General features: G+C 40.1%; 3 protein-coding genes across 6 annotated transcripts; all 3 read right to left on the bottom strand.

Moving 5' to 3' along the window:
• Nucleotides 1–980: 980 nt before the first annotated feature.
• LOC123976757 (free fatty acid receptor 3-like) lies at nucleotides 981–1967 on the bottom strand. The gene has a single exon (XM_046059104.1). The coding sequence runs from the start codon at nucleotides 1965–1967 to the stop codon at nucleotides 981–983; it is 987 nt and encodes a 328-aa protein (XP_045915060.1).
• A 5020-nt stretch (nucleotides 1968–6987) lies between these two features.
• si:dkey-211g8.9 (free fatty acid receptor 3) lies at nucleotides 6988–7983 on the bottom strand. Its single transcript, XM_046059103.1, has one exon. It carries the CDS (start codon nucleotides 7981–7983, stop codon nucleotides 6988–6990), a length of 996 nt encoding a protein of 331 aa, XP_045915059.1.
• Nucleotides 7984–8267: 284 nt separating this feature from the next.
• Nucleotides 8268–17749, bottom strand: tekt2 (tektin 2 (testicular)). 4 transcript variants are annotated; one of them, XM_046059005.1, is made up of 14 exons: nucleotides 17650–17749; nucleotides 15246–15405; nucleotides 14993–15118; nucleotides 14805–14819; nucleotides 14505–14710; nucleotides 14274–14417; nucleotides 13932–14046; nucleotides 13576–13683; nucleotides 13227–13370; nucleotides 13022–13101; nucleotides 12593–12793; nucleotides 11505–11639; nucleotides 11157–11300; nucleotides 8268–8287 (listed from the first exon to the last, which is right to left on the bottom strand). In XM_046059005.1, exons 2-12 carry the CDS (start codon nucleotides 15399–15401, stop codon nucleotides 11594–11596), a joined length of 1341 nt encoding a protein of 446 aa, XP_045914961.1. In that variant the 5' UTR covers nucleotides 15402–15405; nucleotides 17650–17749; the 3' UTR covers nucleotides 8268–8287; nucleotides 11157–11300; nucleotides 11505–11593. The 4 variants fall into 4 exon arrangements, with proteins under 4 accessions (XP_045914961.1, XP_045914962.1, XP_045914963.1 ...); XM_046059006.1 differs by lacking the exon at nucleotides 14805–14819 and having other exon boundaries at nucleotides 8272–8287; XM_046059007.1 differs by lacking the exons at nucleotides 8268–8287; nucleotides 11157–11300; nucleotides 11505–11639 and having other exon boundaries at nucleotides 11958–12793.
• Nucleotides 17750–19702: the final 1953 nt, after the last annotated feature.

Below are 19702 nucleotides of genomic sequence, written 5' to 3'. Positions count from 1 at the left end.
TCATGTTTTGTCTCTCTCTACCATACCCATGATAATTAGGGTTAGTGGGAGGAGCCATTTTGGGCACCACTGGTTCTGGAAGTAAAAGTCCCACTCGATGTTACATGACTCACAGTTGAAACTCTTCTACAGTTTGGATCTCCTGGTTAAATAATCAGTACAACTTATTAGAAAAGATCAGGTTCTTTGATCAGCGCAAATTGAAAAGTGCAGAACACTGCATTCAAGTGCATCTGTATAGATCACAACAATGACTTTTTAAAACAGAGCTCACATTGTGCAGTGCTGTTTTGCAGCTTTTACTCAAGTGTCGGATGTTGGAGTTTCCTGCCTCCAACCCTCAGGGTCGACCGCCACTTCTGTAAGAATACTGTGATTGCTGTAATGAGCACACTTTTAAGTGATGGATTGTTTAGTCTTTTTTGATTGCTCTCACACTACACTGGAAAAAGGCTGACAAACCATTTATTGCTGACCTACTAACAGTAATTACTGCAGCTCAAATGGCTCATGATGAAACAACCACACCCACTGTAGTATTAACAAGGTAAAAACAGACGTCATAGCTTACTGCTAAGTAAACTTTCTTTACTGAAGGATCCACAGCTGTGTTACAACACTTACACCCAAAGGATCTACATGGTTCTGTTATGACATATGTGATGTCATGTTAATGGACATGAAAATAACTCCAATAAATGTCAGCTTTAAATGTTGTTGCTTGACAAAAACAGAGTCAGCAGATAAATAACAGAAAATAAACTTGCACACTCAAGTGTTTATTGCATTCCTTTTTAGCTCTGGAGCAAATGTTGCCTATAAAAGGTGCTGACATGACACTAAAGTTGTTGCTAGCCACAGTGATTGGTTCATTAAAAATAGCTTGAAGCCCCTCTCAATGGTGAGAGTGGAACATTTATTTGGTAAATTTTTTTTCACTCTCTCAAAACACATTTACAATGGTAATGTCCCCAAACCTTTCAGGGAAGGGGTGCTTCCTTGTATTTTTTAGTCTTGAAGGGCCTCTGGTGAGGACTGTGAGGAGCCCCTCCACACCTCAGGATGTGCAGCTTTGCCATTATGTTCCTGAAGCAGTGATTTAACATGCTTCTTACAGCCGCTGAGGAGAAGTAAAAGATAACTGGATCCAGGCAGGCGTTGAATGTGCTGGAGAGCAATGCTACGTTCCTCCACCCCTCACTGTCCTGATGAACAAACCCCACCACATGGGAGGCGTTGTAAGGCCCAAAACAGACGGCGAATACTATTAACGTGCCGAGTGCCAGACCAATGGCACGCAGCCTCCGGCGTCTGCCAATGTTTGGGAGACGGGACAGGATGAGGATGAAGTTGACGTAGCAGAAGCAGCAGATGAAGAAGGGTATGCAGAAGAGAACGAGAAAGAGCTCCAGGCGGACTGGTAGAAGGATGGCGAGCTCTTCTTGGCTGAAATTCAGGTAGCAGGTGGGGGGAGGGCTGTTGGTGGTGCTTCCATTGTTGTTGTCACTGTGTGCACCTTTGCTCCACTGGGCATAAGGCATGATGTAGACGATGCTGAGGTTCAGAGAGCTCACCACCCAGAACATGATGCTGGCCCACATGGCGTAGCGAGGTCTGCGGCACAGGGAGTACCTGAGGGGGTAGGCGACCCCGAGGTAGCGCTCCACACTCACAGCTGTTAGCAGCAGGGTGCTGTTGTAGATGGTGACATAGAACATGAAACCACTGAAGGGACACAGCTGGTAAGGCAGCATCCAGACCATGTCATCAGAGGCCTCCTTAATTTTAAATGGCAGGAAAGCCAGGAAGATGAGGTCAGAGATGGTGAGGTTGAGGAGGAGGATGTCTATTGGGGCTGCCTTGCGGCGCACCTTGCGGCAGAAGGTGCAGAAGGCCAGGATGTTGGCAGGGACCCCCATGAGAAAGGTGAGGATGTAGACATAAAACAACAGCTGACTGCACAGCATGGCGGATGCTCACACCAGGGACAGACTCTCTGAGACACTGGACACAAGAAAACAGGAATCATCATTAGTATAATATGCAAGCGTCCCCCTCAGGATGAATTCAAATCAGGTCAAATTTGAATTTGTCTTGTACTTTGGTTTGTGACCAAATTCCAAACCAAAACATGTCTGCAATGTCATTGTGAGCATGTTAGCATGCATACCACCTCTGTTAAACAATTTCCTGAAGAAAGCCCTGCATGTTCAGCATCAAGAGATACAGGACATACAACTACATTCATCTTTTTTTTAAAGGAGATTAATTTGTAAGGAAACCTACATCAGATCAGATTCTAAACAATTAGTAATTTCTTCTAAAAATTTAAATTGTGAAGACAAAAGTCAGTGGAAATTAAAAGTTATCTCCTCAAATAGAAGTAGAGAGTACAAAAAGTACATGAAAAAGGATTCAGTCATTCTATATTTGTTCACAACAAATCCCATGAAAAGACCAAAACCAACATGTGTTCATTATCGACTTCTCTACTCTGTCTGTGGCACTCAACATCAAGTCTATTGATTCATACTGGAGAAGTACATCTTTAAAAATGGGTTGCAAATACTGTACATACATTTATTAAAAGGCTAAACAGGCACTGTAGTTTGTAGCCTTTGTTACTCCAATAGGTGTAAAGTGTATTTTGGGAACTATTTTAATCACTATTTTTGTTGCTATAGTGAGTATTAGGATAATGTTTGAAAAATAAACTAGACAGCTTACTTTCACCGTAATACAGGGTTATGTCACCCAGTACAACGGGGTGGAAGAAGCTGTATGAGGCTTCGGATACGTGGACATTATTTGTAATTATAGTATTCATTGTTCAATTAATTGCTAATAGACTCTCTGTATATACAACCAATCCATTAATGCCACTGAACAGAAGTAAAATAATATAAAGAAGTGTGACCAACTCACCTCTGTCAAGCTTGAAAAACCAGGCTTTCCATCACTGTGCGGCTGTCATGTCTGGTGCTGTAGAGCTCTGGCAGCATGCTTCGCCTCCTGGAAGCAGACTGTTTGATCAGATCACAAGACTGCACTAAATATGCATGTCCTTCTGAATATCTGCTATCTCTCCTTCAATAGAGGAAATTTAATAAGCTTCTGGACGCAATCTTTGTTCTCCTTGCTCTCCAAACATCATCTCCCAGCAACGGTTTAAAAGCTCGCTGTGATGTAGGTGGAAATGTGTTGCAATAACTTTTTGTGTGAATGGTCTTCACAGTGACAAAGAGAAAGGCAGGTGCTGACTTGTAGTCTGTAGTGTATTTACAGATGAGGTTGAAATTAAGTCCTGGAGCCTACAACATTTATGAGGGCTTACCTCAACATAATCTGATTATGCAGCAAACATTTTTATTTTATTTATATGGGTTCTGCATTAAAGATAAAAATAAAAAAAACATTGTAAAAATACAATTCTAAATAATCAAAGAAGCAGTAAATGTGCTTTATCCATGAGGAAAAACTTTTAATATAATTTAATATTTACAAATTAAACCAAACCTTACAAATAAAAGATGTTTATATGAGTCAACTTGCAAGTTTGGGAAATTTAAGAACCAAAACATGAAAGCTTATTTTACACTGATCCACCAAAGTGACTTCAGGTTACTATCAGCATCATCTACAGTTATTACAGTAGAATAGAAGTGTGACTTACCTGTTTGACATGTTTCCTAGTTCTGGCAGCTGACGTTGGTGTCCGACTTGGTTACTGAGGATTACAAACTGCCCAAGGAAACAGACAGGCTCAGTCTGCAGCCTATGGAGCCTCTTAGCTTCCCTGTGGTCTATCATCCAGTCAATATGTATCAAAACCCCTCCCACCAGCCCCGTTTTTATAATGTCTGTCTACACAACAATGTTCTCAACAACAAACTTGTAATGAGTCTGCATGTTGATCCGTCATGTTCACTTTGCATTATTAATATTTATTCTATTATTGTTTCCTTATGACCTCTTCGATTTTGACATATTGGTTTATTTAGCGATCTAACTCCAGATTAGTGCATGATTCAGCATGTCTACCCTTGTGAATATTGCAAAGGTTTTTTTTGTGTGTGTGTGTAAGTTTGTGATTATGTTAGAAAGTCACAAGTTTTGTGGTGGTATTCAAATCATTTACTTACGTAAAAGTTGCAACATCACACCATTAAAATACTCCATTACAAGTAAAAGTCCTGCATTCAGCAAGTCAACATATGAAAGTATTACCCTACTTTGTAAACTGGGCCAACAAGTCCATTTGTTTTGTAAGTAAAATCTTAATCTGGAAAGTAACAAGTAACTTTAACTGTTAAATAAATATAGAGGAGTAGAAGTATGAAGTAGCATAAAATATATAGTCAAGTACAATACCTCATAATTGTGCTTCTGTACTGTACTTAGTACCTTCTTTATTAATAATGCAAGCATCCTATTGTTTTGTCATGAGTTTATTTTTAGTTTTATTTATCACATCACTTCCTGCCTTTTCTCTATTTCTAGACAAACATCGAACTTTTCACAGCCTCTCGATACCTTGTTCTTCATGCCATTGAGTGCTTTTATTTGAGCATATATTGAGCATATCTGATCAAATCTGTTATGGCTTAACAGTTGTGAGAACCCACGTGCAGGACACAGCACACACACTCAGGGTCAGCTACTTGAGTTAAGCAGGATTTATTCACACAAAGCAGAAAGAACTTGGCTGGAGGGTGACCGAAGAAGTAGCTGAGTCTCTACGGTCTGTGCTGCAAATGTTGAGGCAGGTATTTGAAGCAGTGCAGATTGAAGATGATTGGCGACTGGTGAACCGACTCCTGTATGCCTGACTCAACTCCTGAAATCAGAGGGAGAGAAACAGAGCAACTCGCCCACTAGGAAGAAACAGAGTGCATGACAAAATCAATAAGCTTTATTGGCATGACAGATCAGAAACCTATATTGCCGCAGCAGTACAGAAAATAATACACTGACAGACGATTAGCAATAAATATACAATATGCAAATAAACAATCATATCAAATACAATATAATAAAGGAATTAAATAATAATAACATTCAATTAAACTTATGACTGTTCAGGACAAGAAAGTTGTCTGTAATATGTGGAAGGAATGGATCCAGTAGATAGAATAACAGAGCAGCTGTAATACTTTTATGGAGCTTGTTTCTCTTAGTGTGTATGACCAAAGTCAATATTTTGCAGTTAATTCTGCACATTGACTTCTATCCCCACATAGATAGGGCAGTTTCTGAGGATCGGGGTTTGGATATAAATTACTTTGTGTTGTTTTATCTATATAACAATAACATCATTGTGTGACTTCATCCATGGTATTTAAATGTCTTGCATGTTTTTTCTTTTGTTTGTTAAATTGTAGGTTTTTTGTCTGTATTAAATGACTACCCACTAAACTGACATCTTTACATGTTCACTGTAAATTACTTCTTTAAATGTATGGAATCCTATTGAAGCCAAGAACAAAATGTTGTAAGGACAGTACATGCCGCATGTAATGTGTTTCTAAAGGAGTAGTGATCATCTTGCACCCACCCCTTGCTCGTCAGTAAATAACAAAGATCAGATAAAGGACATCCTGCATAATATATTTCACTGTTTTTGTGCAAAAACTTTTTAACTTTAATGGCTTTTTTTTGTCTGTTTTGTTTTGACTATATATTTTGTTATCTTTTTAAGTATAAGATGCCCATTCCTTGATAACAGATAACAATTCATTAGCAAATTATTTGAACACTGATGATGATTTGCTGATGCTCATGAGCTCAAACATGACAACCGTTTGATTTACAAAACTGATTCTTTAACATTTGATGTCATTGACTTCCCTGTAGCTGAACGCATGTGTGGTGCTGTAAATTAGAAGCATTCACTAAAAATATTTTAACATTTTTTCTTTATTCTTCAAAGACAACAAACAAACATGTATAAACATAGTACTTTATTTTGACCGACAATTTATAAACATTTTACTATTAAACTACATTAAGTATGCAAATTAACATTTTCAGAAATCAATCAATGAATGCATAAATATTTATTTATGTGTATCATTCATTTCAAATGTCACATTTTTTACAAACCTTTATGCCTCAGTTCACATGTTTGAGGGAAAGGCACACATGTAACTAATAACATTAATGTTATGTTCCATTTTGGTGTGCCAATGAGCCTAGCAAGTGAGCCAGGGTCCTGTCAAAATGCAGCCATAATTCACAATATTAGTTGCATCTATGTTTAACAAGTCAAAATATCTGCTTTGGATAAGGTCTGCTCACAGGTCAGCTTGTCTTGTATTTGGTCTTTATGGGAAAAAAACCCACTGAAAACACTTTCCAAAAGAGACCAAGACATATGTTGAAGTGATTCCCCTGTTACAGCTTGGAGCAGTAACTGACTGACACCAGATGGAGCCATTTGTTACCAAACTAATTGTCTGACGTAAAGTTCAGCACTGTTTTCCACTGACTGGTTTAAGACATGCTGAATTGTCGAGTTTGAAAAAGAACACTTCTTCCCCTTCAAAATTGTGCAGATTCCTTGGCCAAAAACTTGGATTTCCAGGTCTGCTAAGAGTTCCTTTTTACTGACAAGTTGGCAACACCTTCAGCCATTCCCCAGAGTGAAACAGGAAAAGCAGCACAATGAGTCACTTTTTATCATGGGTTTCATCAACATCCCAAAAAACAGCTTTGGTCGTCACCTATTTTCTTTTTAAACATTTGATATAAAGAAAAAAAAATATGTTGGTACGAGATGGCACAGTGGGATGTAGCTTTGATTGAAGTCAAACACTTTGAAGTCATTTTGCCCTGAAATGACACACATTAACTAGATCATCTGCCATCTGGGGCTGTTGGAAGGCACACACAAAGGATGGTTGACTGTCCATGAATGTTTTTATCCTTCTTTTGGAATTGTCACGATTATTTCCCCCCAAATTCCTGAAGTCTCCACCTGCTGTGATCTCACTCCTGACTTATTTTAGTCACCTCGGCCCCTGCCTGGCTCCTGTCAGAATGTGTAGGTGGCGCCCTGACATTTGCAACACCCTTAGTGCTATGAAAACGTTGTTGACACTCCTCAATATGGCTGAATATGCTTTGCCGTCCACAGATTCTTCCCATGATTCCCCTTGACACTGCTGGAGACAGCATCAGCATGACCGCAGGCTCCAGGAAAACATTACAGGAGCTCGTCAGCATAGCATATGTCCTCCATTCAATATTTTTGTTCAACACAAACCCCACTATGTGCGAGGCGTTGTAGGGTGCATAGCACACCACAAACACAGCCAGTGTGGACAGTGCAACAGTCAGGGCTCTTCTCTTCCCCATAGGGCGCAAATTTGAGCGCCACACCAGGGTAACGCAGCGCAGCGTGCAAAAAGACGTCACAATAAGAGGCAATAGAAACAAGACGATGGCCATCTCCAGGCGCAGAGGCAGCAGAAAAGCCAACTGGGAGGCATTGAAGTGGTCGTAGCAGGCTGAGGTGTCATCCTTAATGAAGACAAAGTTAGCCCCTCCCTCAGCCACTAGGCCAAAACTGAGATGAAGGAACACAAAGGCCCACAATGCAGCACTGATGAAGCAAGAGATTCGAGCCCGGCGGTATCTCTTGTAGATAATTGGAAATGCGATGCTGAGGTAGCGCCCCACTGTCACAGCGGTGATGAACAGGCAGCTGCCATACAGTGAGGAGAAGAGGAAGAAGCTGTAGACGGGGCAGACGGGTGCTGGCAGCCTCCACTCCTGAAACAAAGTCTCCAGAGCTTTGACAGGCAGCCAAGCCACAAGTGCCAAGTTGGCCAGGCACAAGTTGAGGGCGTAGACCACGTTGGGTGTGGCGCCACGTTTGCGGGCCTTGCGCACATACACAAACAGGACCAGCAAGTTGGCAGGAAGACCCAGCAGGAAGGTGAAGATGTAGACAGAGAGAGCGATGAAAACCTTGTACAGCATCTCTTCAGTTTAGGACATGGTGAGAGGCATGGTGGGAAGTCCAGCAAAAAGGTAGCACTGCCTCCAATTTACCATGATGGGGATAAATCTTTAGACAAACTCAAGCTAAACAGGAAAGTCTTGACCAAAACAAGCAAACAAACTGATTATTTTTCGACTAGGTAGATGCACAGTTGTCCTTGTGTCCTCTCAAATTATAAACCACATCTTTTAAATGACAGATTCTCCATTTGTGGCAGCAATGTCCAAGCTGGTAAGAGAGCTGCTGTAGTGCCGAGTTTCTCCATCATGTGCAGACTCAGCTCTAAGACAGGTGACAGCAGGGGAAAAAAAGAGGCGGTGGTCACAAAAGTGTTGATGCATGTGGGCATGAAGGGGGCGAGGTGCACACGACATCATGACAGAGATGCAGATAAGGAGACGCATCCACTCATGCAGAAGTAGGGGGCATTTAGCAGGCACCAGGCTGCCTTAATTGCCCTCTCAGCGTGGTGGGCAACAGACAGGTAGCATCTGGGCCCTTAAGTGAAATGATTCAGAATAATTCAGCCTGTCAGGAAGCACCTAGCCGTCTCCTTAAGGCTGAGGCTGTCTAAATGAACTGGAGGGCAGTAAAGTCATAAATGTGCTGAAGTTGATGGTGGATGCGAGGACAGGATGGATTGGGCTTTGGGAAACGGTGATGTTTGTGGCATGATGGCACTTCTCACAGTTTTATGGGTGGGTGGAATGAGTTCTTTAGTGTGTTTATGTTTGAAAGTGGGTGTGAGAGAAAAATGGGTGTGCCACGCAAAAGTCGTTTGGTGAAGAAAATGAAGCAGAAAATCACTCTGACTTGTTTTATTAGAGCAGAATGACAGATACCAAGAAATGTTTGTCCAAGAAAAGACCTGCAGCAGTTCAAAACATGGCTGTTAGCCGTTTGATTAGTCTATTGATCCACTGTTCAAAACAAATGTGTTTGTAGTTACTCTTCTGATATATTGGCATGAATGTTTGCAAAGTAATGACTACATATTTACATGACTTATTAGCTGCAGCTAAAGTGACATTAGCACAGACTTCAGTCATCACTCATATGTTATGTTTTTCAGGAAGCCTCAGGAGGTTGCAGTGGGTATTTCCAACCTGAGGGCCATTTAATTAGTCCCAGCTAACTTGTCAATCACAATAGCTAGAGCATTTAATGACATCTTGTCTCAATAATTAATTTTGCTCATACAGTGCACTCTACTATTCGCAAATACAGTGGCTTACAGAAGTGATTACACCCCTCACATTTGTGTAAATATTTCATTATTTCTTTTCATGTGACAACACTACAATGCTACAATGTGAAGTTGTGAGTGTACAACTTGTGTAACAGTGTAAATTTGCTGTCCCCTCAAAATAACACATCACACAGCATTTAATGTCTAAACCACTGGCAATGAAAGTGAGTACACCCCCAGGTGAAAATGTCCAAATTGGGCCCAAGGAGTCAATATTTTATGTGGCCATCATTATTTTCCAGCACTGCCTTAACCCTCTTGGGCATGGAGTTTACCAGAGCTTCACAGGTTGCCATTGGAGTCCTCTTCCACTCCTGCATGACGACATCACGGAGCTGGTGGATGTTAGAGACTTTGCGCTCCTCCACCTTCCGTTTGAGGATTTCCCACAAATGCTCAATAGGGTTTAGGTCTGGAGTCATGCTTGGCCAGTCCATCACCTTTACCCTCAGCTTCTTTAGCGAGGCAGTTTTCGTCTTGGAGGTGTGTTTGAGGTTGTTATCATGTTGGAATACTGCCTTGTGGCCCAGTTTCCGAGGGAGGGGACCACGCTCTGCTTCAGTATGTCACAGTACATGTTGACATTCATGGTTGCCTTAATGAACTGTAGCTGACAGGCTGACCCCCCACCCTCTGCAGCAATGCTAGCAGCACTCATATGTCTATTTCCCAAAGACAACCTCTGGATATGACGCTGAGCACGTGCACTCACCTTCTTTGGTCGACCATGGCGAGGCCTGTTCTGAGTGGAACCTGTCCTGTTGAATCGCTGTATGGTCTTGGCCACCGTGCTGCAGCTCAGTTTCAGGGTCTTGGCAATCTTCTTATAGCCTAGGCCATCTTTGTGTAGAGCAACAATTCTTTTTTTCAGATCCTCAGAGATGTCTTTGCCGTGAGGTGCCATGTTCAACTTCCAGTGACCAGTATGAGGTAGTGTGAGAGCGAATTCACCAAATTTAACACACCCGCTCCCCATTCACGTCCGGAGACCTTGGAACATTAACGAGTCACATTGCACTGGGGAGGGAAAATGGCTGATTGGGCCAAATGTGGACATTTTCACTTCGGGGTGTACTCACTTTTGTTGCCAGCAGTTTAGACATTAAAGTCTGTGTAAGGTGTTATTTTCAGGGGACAGCAAATTCACACAAGCTGTACACTCACTACTTTAGATTGTAGCAAAGTGTCATTTCTTCAGTGTTGTCACATGAAAATATAATCAAATATTTACAGAAATTTGAGGGGTGTACTCACTTTTGTGAGATGCTGTATCTCCACTAAATTCAGAGCTCAATATATTTGCAAAGTTGCAAGCAAGAACTAATCCTTCATTCTTTGACCAGAGGCTTAGCCATGTGAGCTGGATGATAATGAAACAGTTAGTGAGCTAGACTGAATATTATAAATGACATTGTGGCTACACTTTACAACAGTTAGATCCTAGTTAGTAACTTTATTGTAGTGAATGGGTCTTCCACTGTGTTGTCCTACACCGTTATGTTGCATTATTGTATATTATGTGGGTCACGTAAGTTACAGCGACTGAGACGGTGGACAAGCTGTGTACCTGAGTATCAGTAACTCAGTAATAAATCTAAATTTAAGGTCCAAGCTAATGTAGTTGGCTGCTCCTGCCTTGCCACACAAGGCTAGTATAAACAAATCGCTCCACATTTACTTACATGGTTACAACAATCTCACAGAATACCAGTGGTACGCAGGATATTAATATGGATCGTGTTAATTGGTGAAGTAATGTAGAAAGCAATACATCTATGTATTTTGCACTGGATAACGATAGCAACTGGTCAGCGTCAGCCGGCAAGCTAACTTTATGTAACGAGCCAACTAAAGCACAAAATCACAATATATTTCACATGATTTCCAGTAATGTTAGTTTACCTGTCCAACAGGAAAAAGGTTGTGTTGGTTTTGTTGATTTCAAAAAGGCTGTAAAATTTGTATTTGGCACTTCAGCTGCTGTCTGTGGTGCTGATCCAAGGCTGTGGTGGACTCGTGTGTCTGTACGCCCGTGTACACAAGGTGCTTTTTGGGGGGAGGGGCCCAAGGAAAAAAATTGGACCGGGTCAAATCACAATGACGTTACGCTGCTGGACACTAATTGAGCCAGTCCTTACTGACATTAACATTGTAAGTTCATGTGGCATACTTGTTAGCAGTTGCTTATTTACACGTCCAGCAGATACAGAACAACATTATCATTCATTTGGAGTCATGTTTCTAACACACCTGATAAATGTAAGTCCAATGTAAGTCCTCTTTTGGCTTTGTTTTTGGTCTTCTCCAAATTCTAAAGGAAGCATCTGTCTTTTTAGCTGCTAAATGCTCCTCTGTGTAGTCGCTCTGTCTGTCTGCTGTTTGGTGCTGAGCATATAGAGTACAGTTAGAGCTTTATTCACAGAAAGCAGTTGCCTGCAGAGGCTGAAAACACTGATTCTAATCAATTGCTAGCATAACCTGGAACCTTTAAATTTTTTTTGCACAGCAGATCAAGTCAACATGCAACAATGTGAAATTTGTCAACATGAAAGCATACAATTGTATTATACTTTGATTTATCTGAGAAGATCTCACTTTCTAAATGTTCAGAGACAAGACAAATTTCTTTCTCTGCTAAATCCTCATAAAAATGCAGCAACTAACACAAACACATCCATTTGAAGACATTACGACTGAGGCAGGTGAGAGTTACTAGGGTTTTATTGTCTCAGGCACCATGTTTAGTACCTGTTTATCCGATTTTTTATCTTAACCGCGTATACTGCATGAGTCAAGGTTCACGTCATTAGCACCATCTTCATGCTCCAAACAGCATCAGTTGATCAAACAATATGACGAGGCCAAACAAAGCCATTAAAGCTAATGGTCGATAAAAGTAATGACCTTAACACACATGTGAGCACGTGAGCACTTCCACTTGGGAATTTTTGCATTCAATCACTAAATTTTCAAAAAGGAAAACCTCAAATGGATCAATAGTTTCAGATGCTAAAACAATCTTTATGAATGCATCTTTAATTAAGACTGCAGGAAACAAGCACATAATTGACATTTTATACATAATTTAGATGTTTTTTTGTGAAAGTTAAATAGACACAGGTAAATCACATAATTGATCACTTAAGACAAGTAAAAGCATATTAACCACACGTAAGAAGGTCTATGAGAATATTTTTTGCAAGAGGATGACAGTTCTTGTTAAAATAAATAAATGAAAATACAAGAAAATGTTTTGTTCAAAGCTAAAATTAATGTATCATCCTAATACATTTGTTGTTTCATCCCTTCCCTTCAAAAACTGGATACCATTGCCTTACTGAGCCAGCAGCTGCAGGTGGCTCCTCCCGCTGGAGTTTGTGAGCGGGACCATCAGCACCGGGGTTTTATCAGTGCCGGAGGTGGATGTGAGGCGGGTCCGGGTGTTCATGCTTCGTTGTTCCAGAGACAGAGCTTCCTGTTTTCTGGAAAGATCTTGCAGCATGCGAGAGTGATGGAGCTTCATCTTCTGCAGGGAGTGCCTGAGTGAGAACAGGATGGATGAAACAAGCAGCGATGAAAGCTTTAGAGGGATTTCTTTCCTTTCTGGTATTCAAAATACTCTTGTAGGCCTATAGTAGGCCCTAGTGGCTTATCGGTTTAGTTTGCTGGGTTTAAAACATCACTATGTCCAGTACATAGTGTAAAAAAAAAATATGGCTTAACTATAAGCTCCACTTGGTGATCATAGCAGCAAAACTCTGACTCACTGAGCCTCAGACAGCTTCTGTTTCAGAGCCATGATCGTGGCCTCCAGCTGATTGACTTCATTAACGAGGCCGTGCTGCACCTTCAAACAGGAAGGAAATGATCAATCAGGATGAAGCCTCCTAATGTTTTTTAAAACATTAAAGTGACGACTGCTGCTATTAATATTCTATATTTGATATACTACAGTATTGGCTTTATTTAAACCTCGTCTCTGCACAGGTCCATGCCAGGTCTGTTGGTCCTGTTCTCCAGTCTGGTGTGAGCCAGCTTGAGGGAGGCTGTCTTTGCCTGCAGATCTGTATCCAACCCGTGGATGTCGCTCTCCATTTCTGCCATTTCATCTTCAGTCTACATTCAGATGTACAGACAGTCAGAAACACTTTTCTATAATCAATAATCTCTTGGATTGGAAGGATAATGGCTGGATTAAGACTTCTTTGAGCCCCTGAGTGTTAAAAACTCTAAAATCCGTAAAACTAACCTTCAGTCAAAAAGATAAATAGCTGAAAAATACACACTATTAATAACATTATAATTTTTATTATTCTCTTACATTTCTTATTTGCCACTCCAGCTCATCGCGGGCCTGCTCTTCATGGTGGTGACGCTTACGAAGAGCAAACTCTGTGGCCCTGAGCTGAGTGTTCAACTCATTCTGCAGCTAAAAAATAGAAAATAGATTGAATAAATAAATTGATTGCAACCATATCCTTTAAGATCCCTTGCGTTGATATTTGTGTTTAGATTTCACATTGTATTAAAAGAGTTAATTTGTCATATTGTTTTGGATTTGTCAGAAAGGACATTACTAGAAATGGTAACTTATCTGCACCTTATGTGCCATATTTTTTCAAAACAAACACTACACAGCCAATACTACACGAGCAGGTGTAGTTACATCACACACACCTGAGCTCTGGTGAGACTCATGTCTTCCCTCTTTTGCTGTGACACCTGCATGGCCTCCTGGGCACGAGCCACATTATACTGGCTGAACTGGAGCCACTCTTGGGGGGTGGAGGAACTACATCAACGACAACATTTGTGCATGTTACTCAATGAAGCATGAGAAAATTAAGCATTATTCTACAGTATAATCCTTAAAGGATTACGCCAGGATATATCTTACAATGAGAAACTTCTCTGCAATTATGAGTCAAAATCCCATTTATCAGTAATCTAAGAGTTTAAAATGCTGTCAATAAGAGTTTTAGCAAAATAGTTAAACTGCGGATGTAAAAATCTAAAAACCCGGATGGTATGCGAGTTGGGTTGGTCTTCAGCGAGATCTGAGGTGACTTTATTGTAAGTGACAGGCAGGACATATCAATGTCCAGCGCGTCCATCTTGTTCTGGAGGTCAGCGGTCAGCTGATGCCGAACTTCCTGCAAAACACTGGGAACCAGAACAAAGACAGGTGGTCAGAGAAAAAGAAGAAATGGTCCATCTGCAAGTTTTGCATCATACCATAGCGTCTCTTACCACAGTTGCTCGAAGGCTTTGTCTATGTTTTGCTGCAGAACTTGCTGCACTCTTTCAATCAGCTCCACTTCTTTTTTCAGCTGCTCATCCACGGGGTCAGTGACAAGCTCGTAACCTCGTCGTCCGTCCCTCAGGGTCAAGCATTCACAACTGACCTCCAGGGGAACAGCAGTGGCAGCCAGGGCCTGCTCGGTTTGCTCTTTAGACTGTCCGAACACACATCAATGCTGAGGTCACTACGCTGTCAGACTCAAAAGTGAAGTTTGTAAGAACATGACAAACTAACACCTACATACTCACAAGTATGATCATTATCTACTGAAGGGCACACCGTCGACAATTTTTAATTGACTGAATACTCAAAGCAAAACACACAAATAAATCCACACATGTATAAAAACATATGTGGGTCTCTGACTCCTTTATACTTTTATGAACAGAAAATGAGACAAGCACTCAGTCGTTTCAGAGGTTTCTGGACAAATCACCACGGTCAGAGCCTCCATCTCTTCATCCACTTTCTGTGCGCAGGTTTCTAACGCCTCTTTCCACCGAGCAACATCCCACACCCGGTCACTCAACCTGCGAGAGGTATCGCTTTCATCCCAGGTTGTCTACAGAGAAAAGGTGCAAGAAAATGCACGGGAGGCTGATCAAATGTGGAGGAGTTTTCTTCATCCAGTAGTACAAAACTAACACAGTTAAGCTTTATAGTGGGCATCCTCACAAACCAGAACCCACCTTGCAGTTGGTCTCGTTGCGTAGGGACCTCCCTTCCTGTCGAATCATATTTGAAACATGTCGCTCATGTTGTGCTGTGGCAGACAACTGGTGGTTGTTGCCGTGCCACTCTGATACACTGTGGCGCAGGCCAGGCTTTGCAGGAAGTGCAGACATCCTTCTGTTGCAGAAACATGTGAACATCACAATAATTGTATTTGCCAAGTGGCGTTACATGTGCAGGATTTGTTTTGGTGACACTCTCACAGAAGCATATTGATACCCTTGTAAACACAGACGGACATGGTAAAAGTCCAACAGAGCTACTGTGGCATGCAGCACAAAAAGACAGTGAGAGATGATGCAGCAGAATTTGCATTAGTAGTCAATATTTTCAATCATTTAACACACACCTGTTTTCAAATATTAACAAGTGAGTTTCCTAAATGACTAATGCTACAAGTATTTGGCCCTTGGCAATATTGGTGCACAAACTCAGCCAAGATGGACTCTGTTTCCCAAATGTCAGGCTTTTTAATGTGAAGATTGTTTATTATTTTGCACAAGAGCCAACAGAGCGTGTCGACCTCCGTAATTTATGCAGCACGCTTTGGAAAGGGAGGGGTGAGTGGTGACTGATGGTGCATTCAGGTGGTGTCGAAATAATCTGAATTTCTTCCCACTCCTTAAATCTTTATTGCAAAAAGAGGAATAAAGTGTACATGGGACATAAAGAAGTATACAGAACAGTATACAAATGTATAAGAAAACACAAATAACAAAAAATTTGCCAGGGGTAGTCTATATTATATAAAGAATTTGAAAGAGGACCATATATTCACAGTTTTCTCAGCCCTTCTGTTGTTGGATTTAGAAATTAAATTAATATAATGTATAACCCCATGGAGAAAAGGTACAGGTTGTTTTTTACAACTGAATTTACAGTTGCCATTTGAATTAATACATTTATTATTAAGCACTTATTTCGCGTGAGGAGCAAGTCAATGCACAGTGAGCTGTTGGTTGCAATTTGCAACTCTCACCACTAGATGCCACTAAAGCTTACACATTGAACCTTTAAGTAGTTAGGCTATTCTTAGCACCACCTGGACTTTCAATATCACTTAGAATAATATCATTTAATATTGTATGACAATGACAATCTTTTAAGTGACTCAGAGGTGAGTGTTGTGTTGCCATACCATTCATACACAGTTCATGTATAATGTACATTTTGTGGAGTGGAGTTTGGTAGTAGAACACAACATGTGGTATAGGTGAGAGACAATCGGGGAAATGGAACTTGTAATCAGTGGTGGACGAAGTATTCAGATACTTTACTTAAGTGAAAGTACTAATACCACACTGTTACAAGTAAAAGTATTTAAGTATACTTGAAGTATTAAAAGTAAAAATACTCAATGCAGAAAAATGGCAATGTTATACTATTTTATATCATTAGGTGATTATTTTTCATGCATTCATTCAAAAGCAGGATTTTACTGTTGTTGAGGTGAATATCGTTTTAAAATATTTTGTACCAGACTGAAACCAACAATTATTTTCTTTCCAGATTCATCTGCTGATTATTTTCTCCATTAATTGATTGATTGTTTGTAAAAAAAAAAAATAAAGAAGAAGAAGAAGAAGAAGAAAATAGTGACAAATGTCATCACAATAACCCAGAGCCCAAAGACACACTTTCACAATGCTTGTTTTTTTCAATAAACAGTCCAGACCTCAAAATTATTAACAATACAATAAAATTATTCAAATAATTAAAGGGAAAAGCAGCATAACTTCACATTTGCGCAGCATTTTTTTTTCAGAAGACTTTATGATCAAAACAGTTTCCAATTTTATGTCAGTTGACTTAATCGACTAATTATTTCAGCTGTACTTGTCAACTGTTAGCTAGTTTCATTTTTAACACAACATATTTATATATTCTTCATATGTTTTGCTTGTAAGAATGTGCAAAGGAACAAGTAACTAAAGCTGTAAGAGAAATGTGGTGAAGTAAAAAGTAGCCTACAATATTTCCCTTAGAGATGTAGTGGAGTATAGTTTCACAGTGGTATGACAAAGGCTACTCAAGTTAAGTACAAGTAGCTACCTCTAATTTGTACTTAAGTAAAGTACTTGAGTAAATGTACTTTACTGTTACTGTCCTCCACTGCTTGTAATGACAGATATTAACATCACCGACATGATGAGGGGAATCTCTTTGAAGCAAAAAAAGGCTTCATGATATCTTATGTGTTCTCATAAAACCCTTCTCTAGAGCTCCACGGGCTTTAGGCCATGAGTGTTTGGTTACTCCCAAACACTTATCTTCTCATACAGCTGCTATTATACAGTCTCAAACACCGCGATAACTTTAAATCTCACTTCATAAGTTTCTTGTCACTACATTTTTACTCACCGGGATTCTAGAATGTTAGGAAAGCCGGCGCGTGCTGGTTTGTCTGGAGCAGGTTTTCTAACAAGTACTCGAGCCGTCTCCAGGCAACGAGGTGACACAACGTTCCACAGAAACGTTTTAATAATTAAAAATGTGACGTGACGACGTAAACGACGACGTAAACAACGTTCTCGGTGATTCGAATTCTTCTGCCGCCATCAGCCGACAGGAAACGATAATATTAACATATTAACATGTGGAGGAGAAGACAAAAACCAACACAAACTAGATTGTTGTCTAGCCCTAAACAGATTATGAAAGGGCAGGATATCTCTACTGTCAGAGATATCAAGCAGAGGCAGCTTCTTACCAATTAGACTCAATGATCCTTGCAATTGAATAGGGGAGACCATAGGACAGGTGTGGCGGAGACGCAGTTTTCTCCTGAAATTTGATGAATGTAGAAGCATTAGAGAGCAACATTATGAGAAATTCCATCTATTAATACCGGATTTAATAATAATCCTAGGAGAAGGACATAGGGGAGACCGGGTATGGTTGTAACATGGGTAGAGTTGTAACAACACTAGTTGCACCAATTAGAGATAAGATAGGAGTTACATGATCATTTCAGTATTTACCTACTTCCTCCCCTATGAGCCATGGTGGTTATCAAGGCTGGAAACAGGCACTGAATATATAGAGAAAAACAGATTCTGAGGTCAGAAAGTACATTTTTTGACCAAGAGTATATTTTGTTTAGTATCTATACTATTGCAGATAACATTGTTTGATTAATATTAGATTGAAATGTAGTTTCTTAGGCAACATGTGATGCATTTTTTCCTTTCTAATTTCAAATCACTATGCTAATACAGCTAGCTAAACATTGGCTGACAGGGGTGGGGTGGATTGTAACAGTTCTTTAAAAAGTGTCACTGTCCTATACATACAACTAGGGACTTTCTTGATTTTAATATTTTACCCTTTGCAGTCTGGGCCCACCAAGCCTGCACTCCAGGGTTACCAGCATTCATTTGTCAGCTCTGTAACCAGTACTCCCCACTCACATGTAGCTAGGGCTGGGCAATAAAACAATGATAATTATCGCAATATAATTTTCCTCAATAACAATATTATAAATGTTCAATATATCGTCAATAAATATTTGCTTTAATTCATTTGAATCACAAACAATAGCACTTCATTTTTCTATTAAAAGTTTTATTTTGTTGAAAAAAAAGATCAACTAATCACATTTGTTGAAAACGAATAGCATTTGTTGAAAATAGAATAGTTTTGAATGTTCTACCTTTAGACTTGTGAAGTGATTCACTGTTTGGCATCAAGTGTTTGTCACATTCTGACCATAAAGATAAGTTTAACCACATAATTAACCATCTGGTTTCTTCAATTTTCACTCAGGAGCACAAATCTGCCTTTAAACTTGAAAAAAATAATGATTTGACATATATCGTGATTATCGATATTGAATGATATGAAATGTTTTTATCGTGATAACATTTTTGGCCATATCGCCCAGCCCTACATGTAGCTCACATTTTGGTGTATGAATCTTTTCCATACTCCGTCTCCGCCGGTGGAGAGGGCAGAGACGTGCCGGCGTGCGAGAAAAACTCCCTGTATGCCAAAGTGTAAAATGTAGAAGTGCTGGTATTGCTTACCGATGAGTACTGGCTCACTTCAAGCACTGACTGTAACTCTGATTAAGAATATACACACATTGACACACACCTCTTTTTTGTTAGACCTAAGGATGTACAAAGATGTTGTTTAATTTAGTACATTGTAGTAGTATTTATTAAATATACTGTTAAGTAAGTTTATTCTATAGATAAATTTACACACACATGCGTGAGTCATCAGACATGGTCTGTTACAGTGAGAGAGAAACGTTGCTCTTTTATATAACTACCTGTTTTTTAAGCATATCATATAGTGTGGCATCTATTTTTGCTTCTGTTGTCTTATTGTTACAACTTACCCCAGCATGTGTTACAACCTACCTCGGTAGTGCATTTGACATCAACTCCCTGTGATATTCTTGTAGAGG

The sequence above is a fragment of the Micropterus dolomieu genome, linkage group LG09 (genome assembly GCF_021292245.1).
Source record: "Micropterus dolomieu isolate WLL.071019.BEF.003 ecotype Adirondacks linkage group LG09, ASM2129224v1, whole genome shotgun sequence".
Taxonomy (NCBI): Eukaryota; Metazoa; Chordata; class Actinopteri; order Centrarchiformes; family Centrarchidae; genus Micropterus; species Micropterus dolomieu.
Note: the sequence above shows the minus strand (reverse complement) of the source record. Positions and strands in the feature narration are given on the sequence as shown.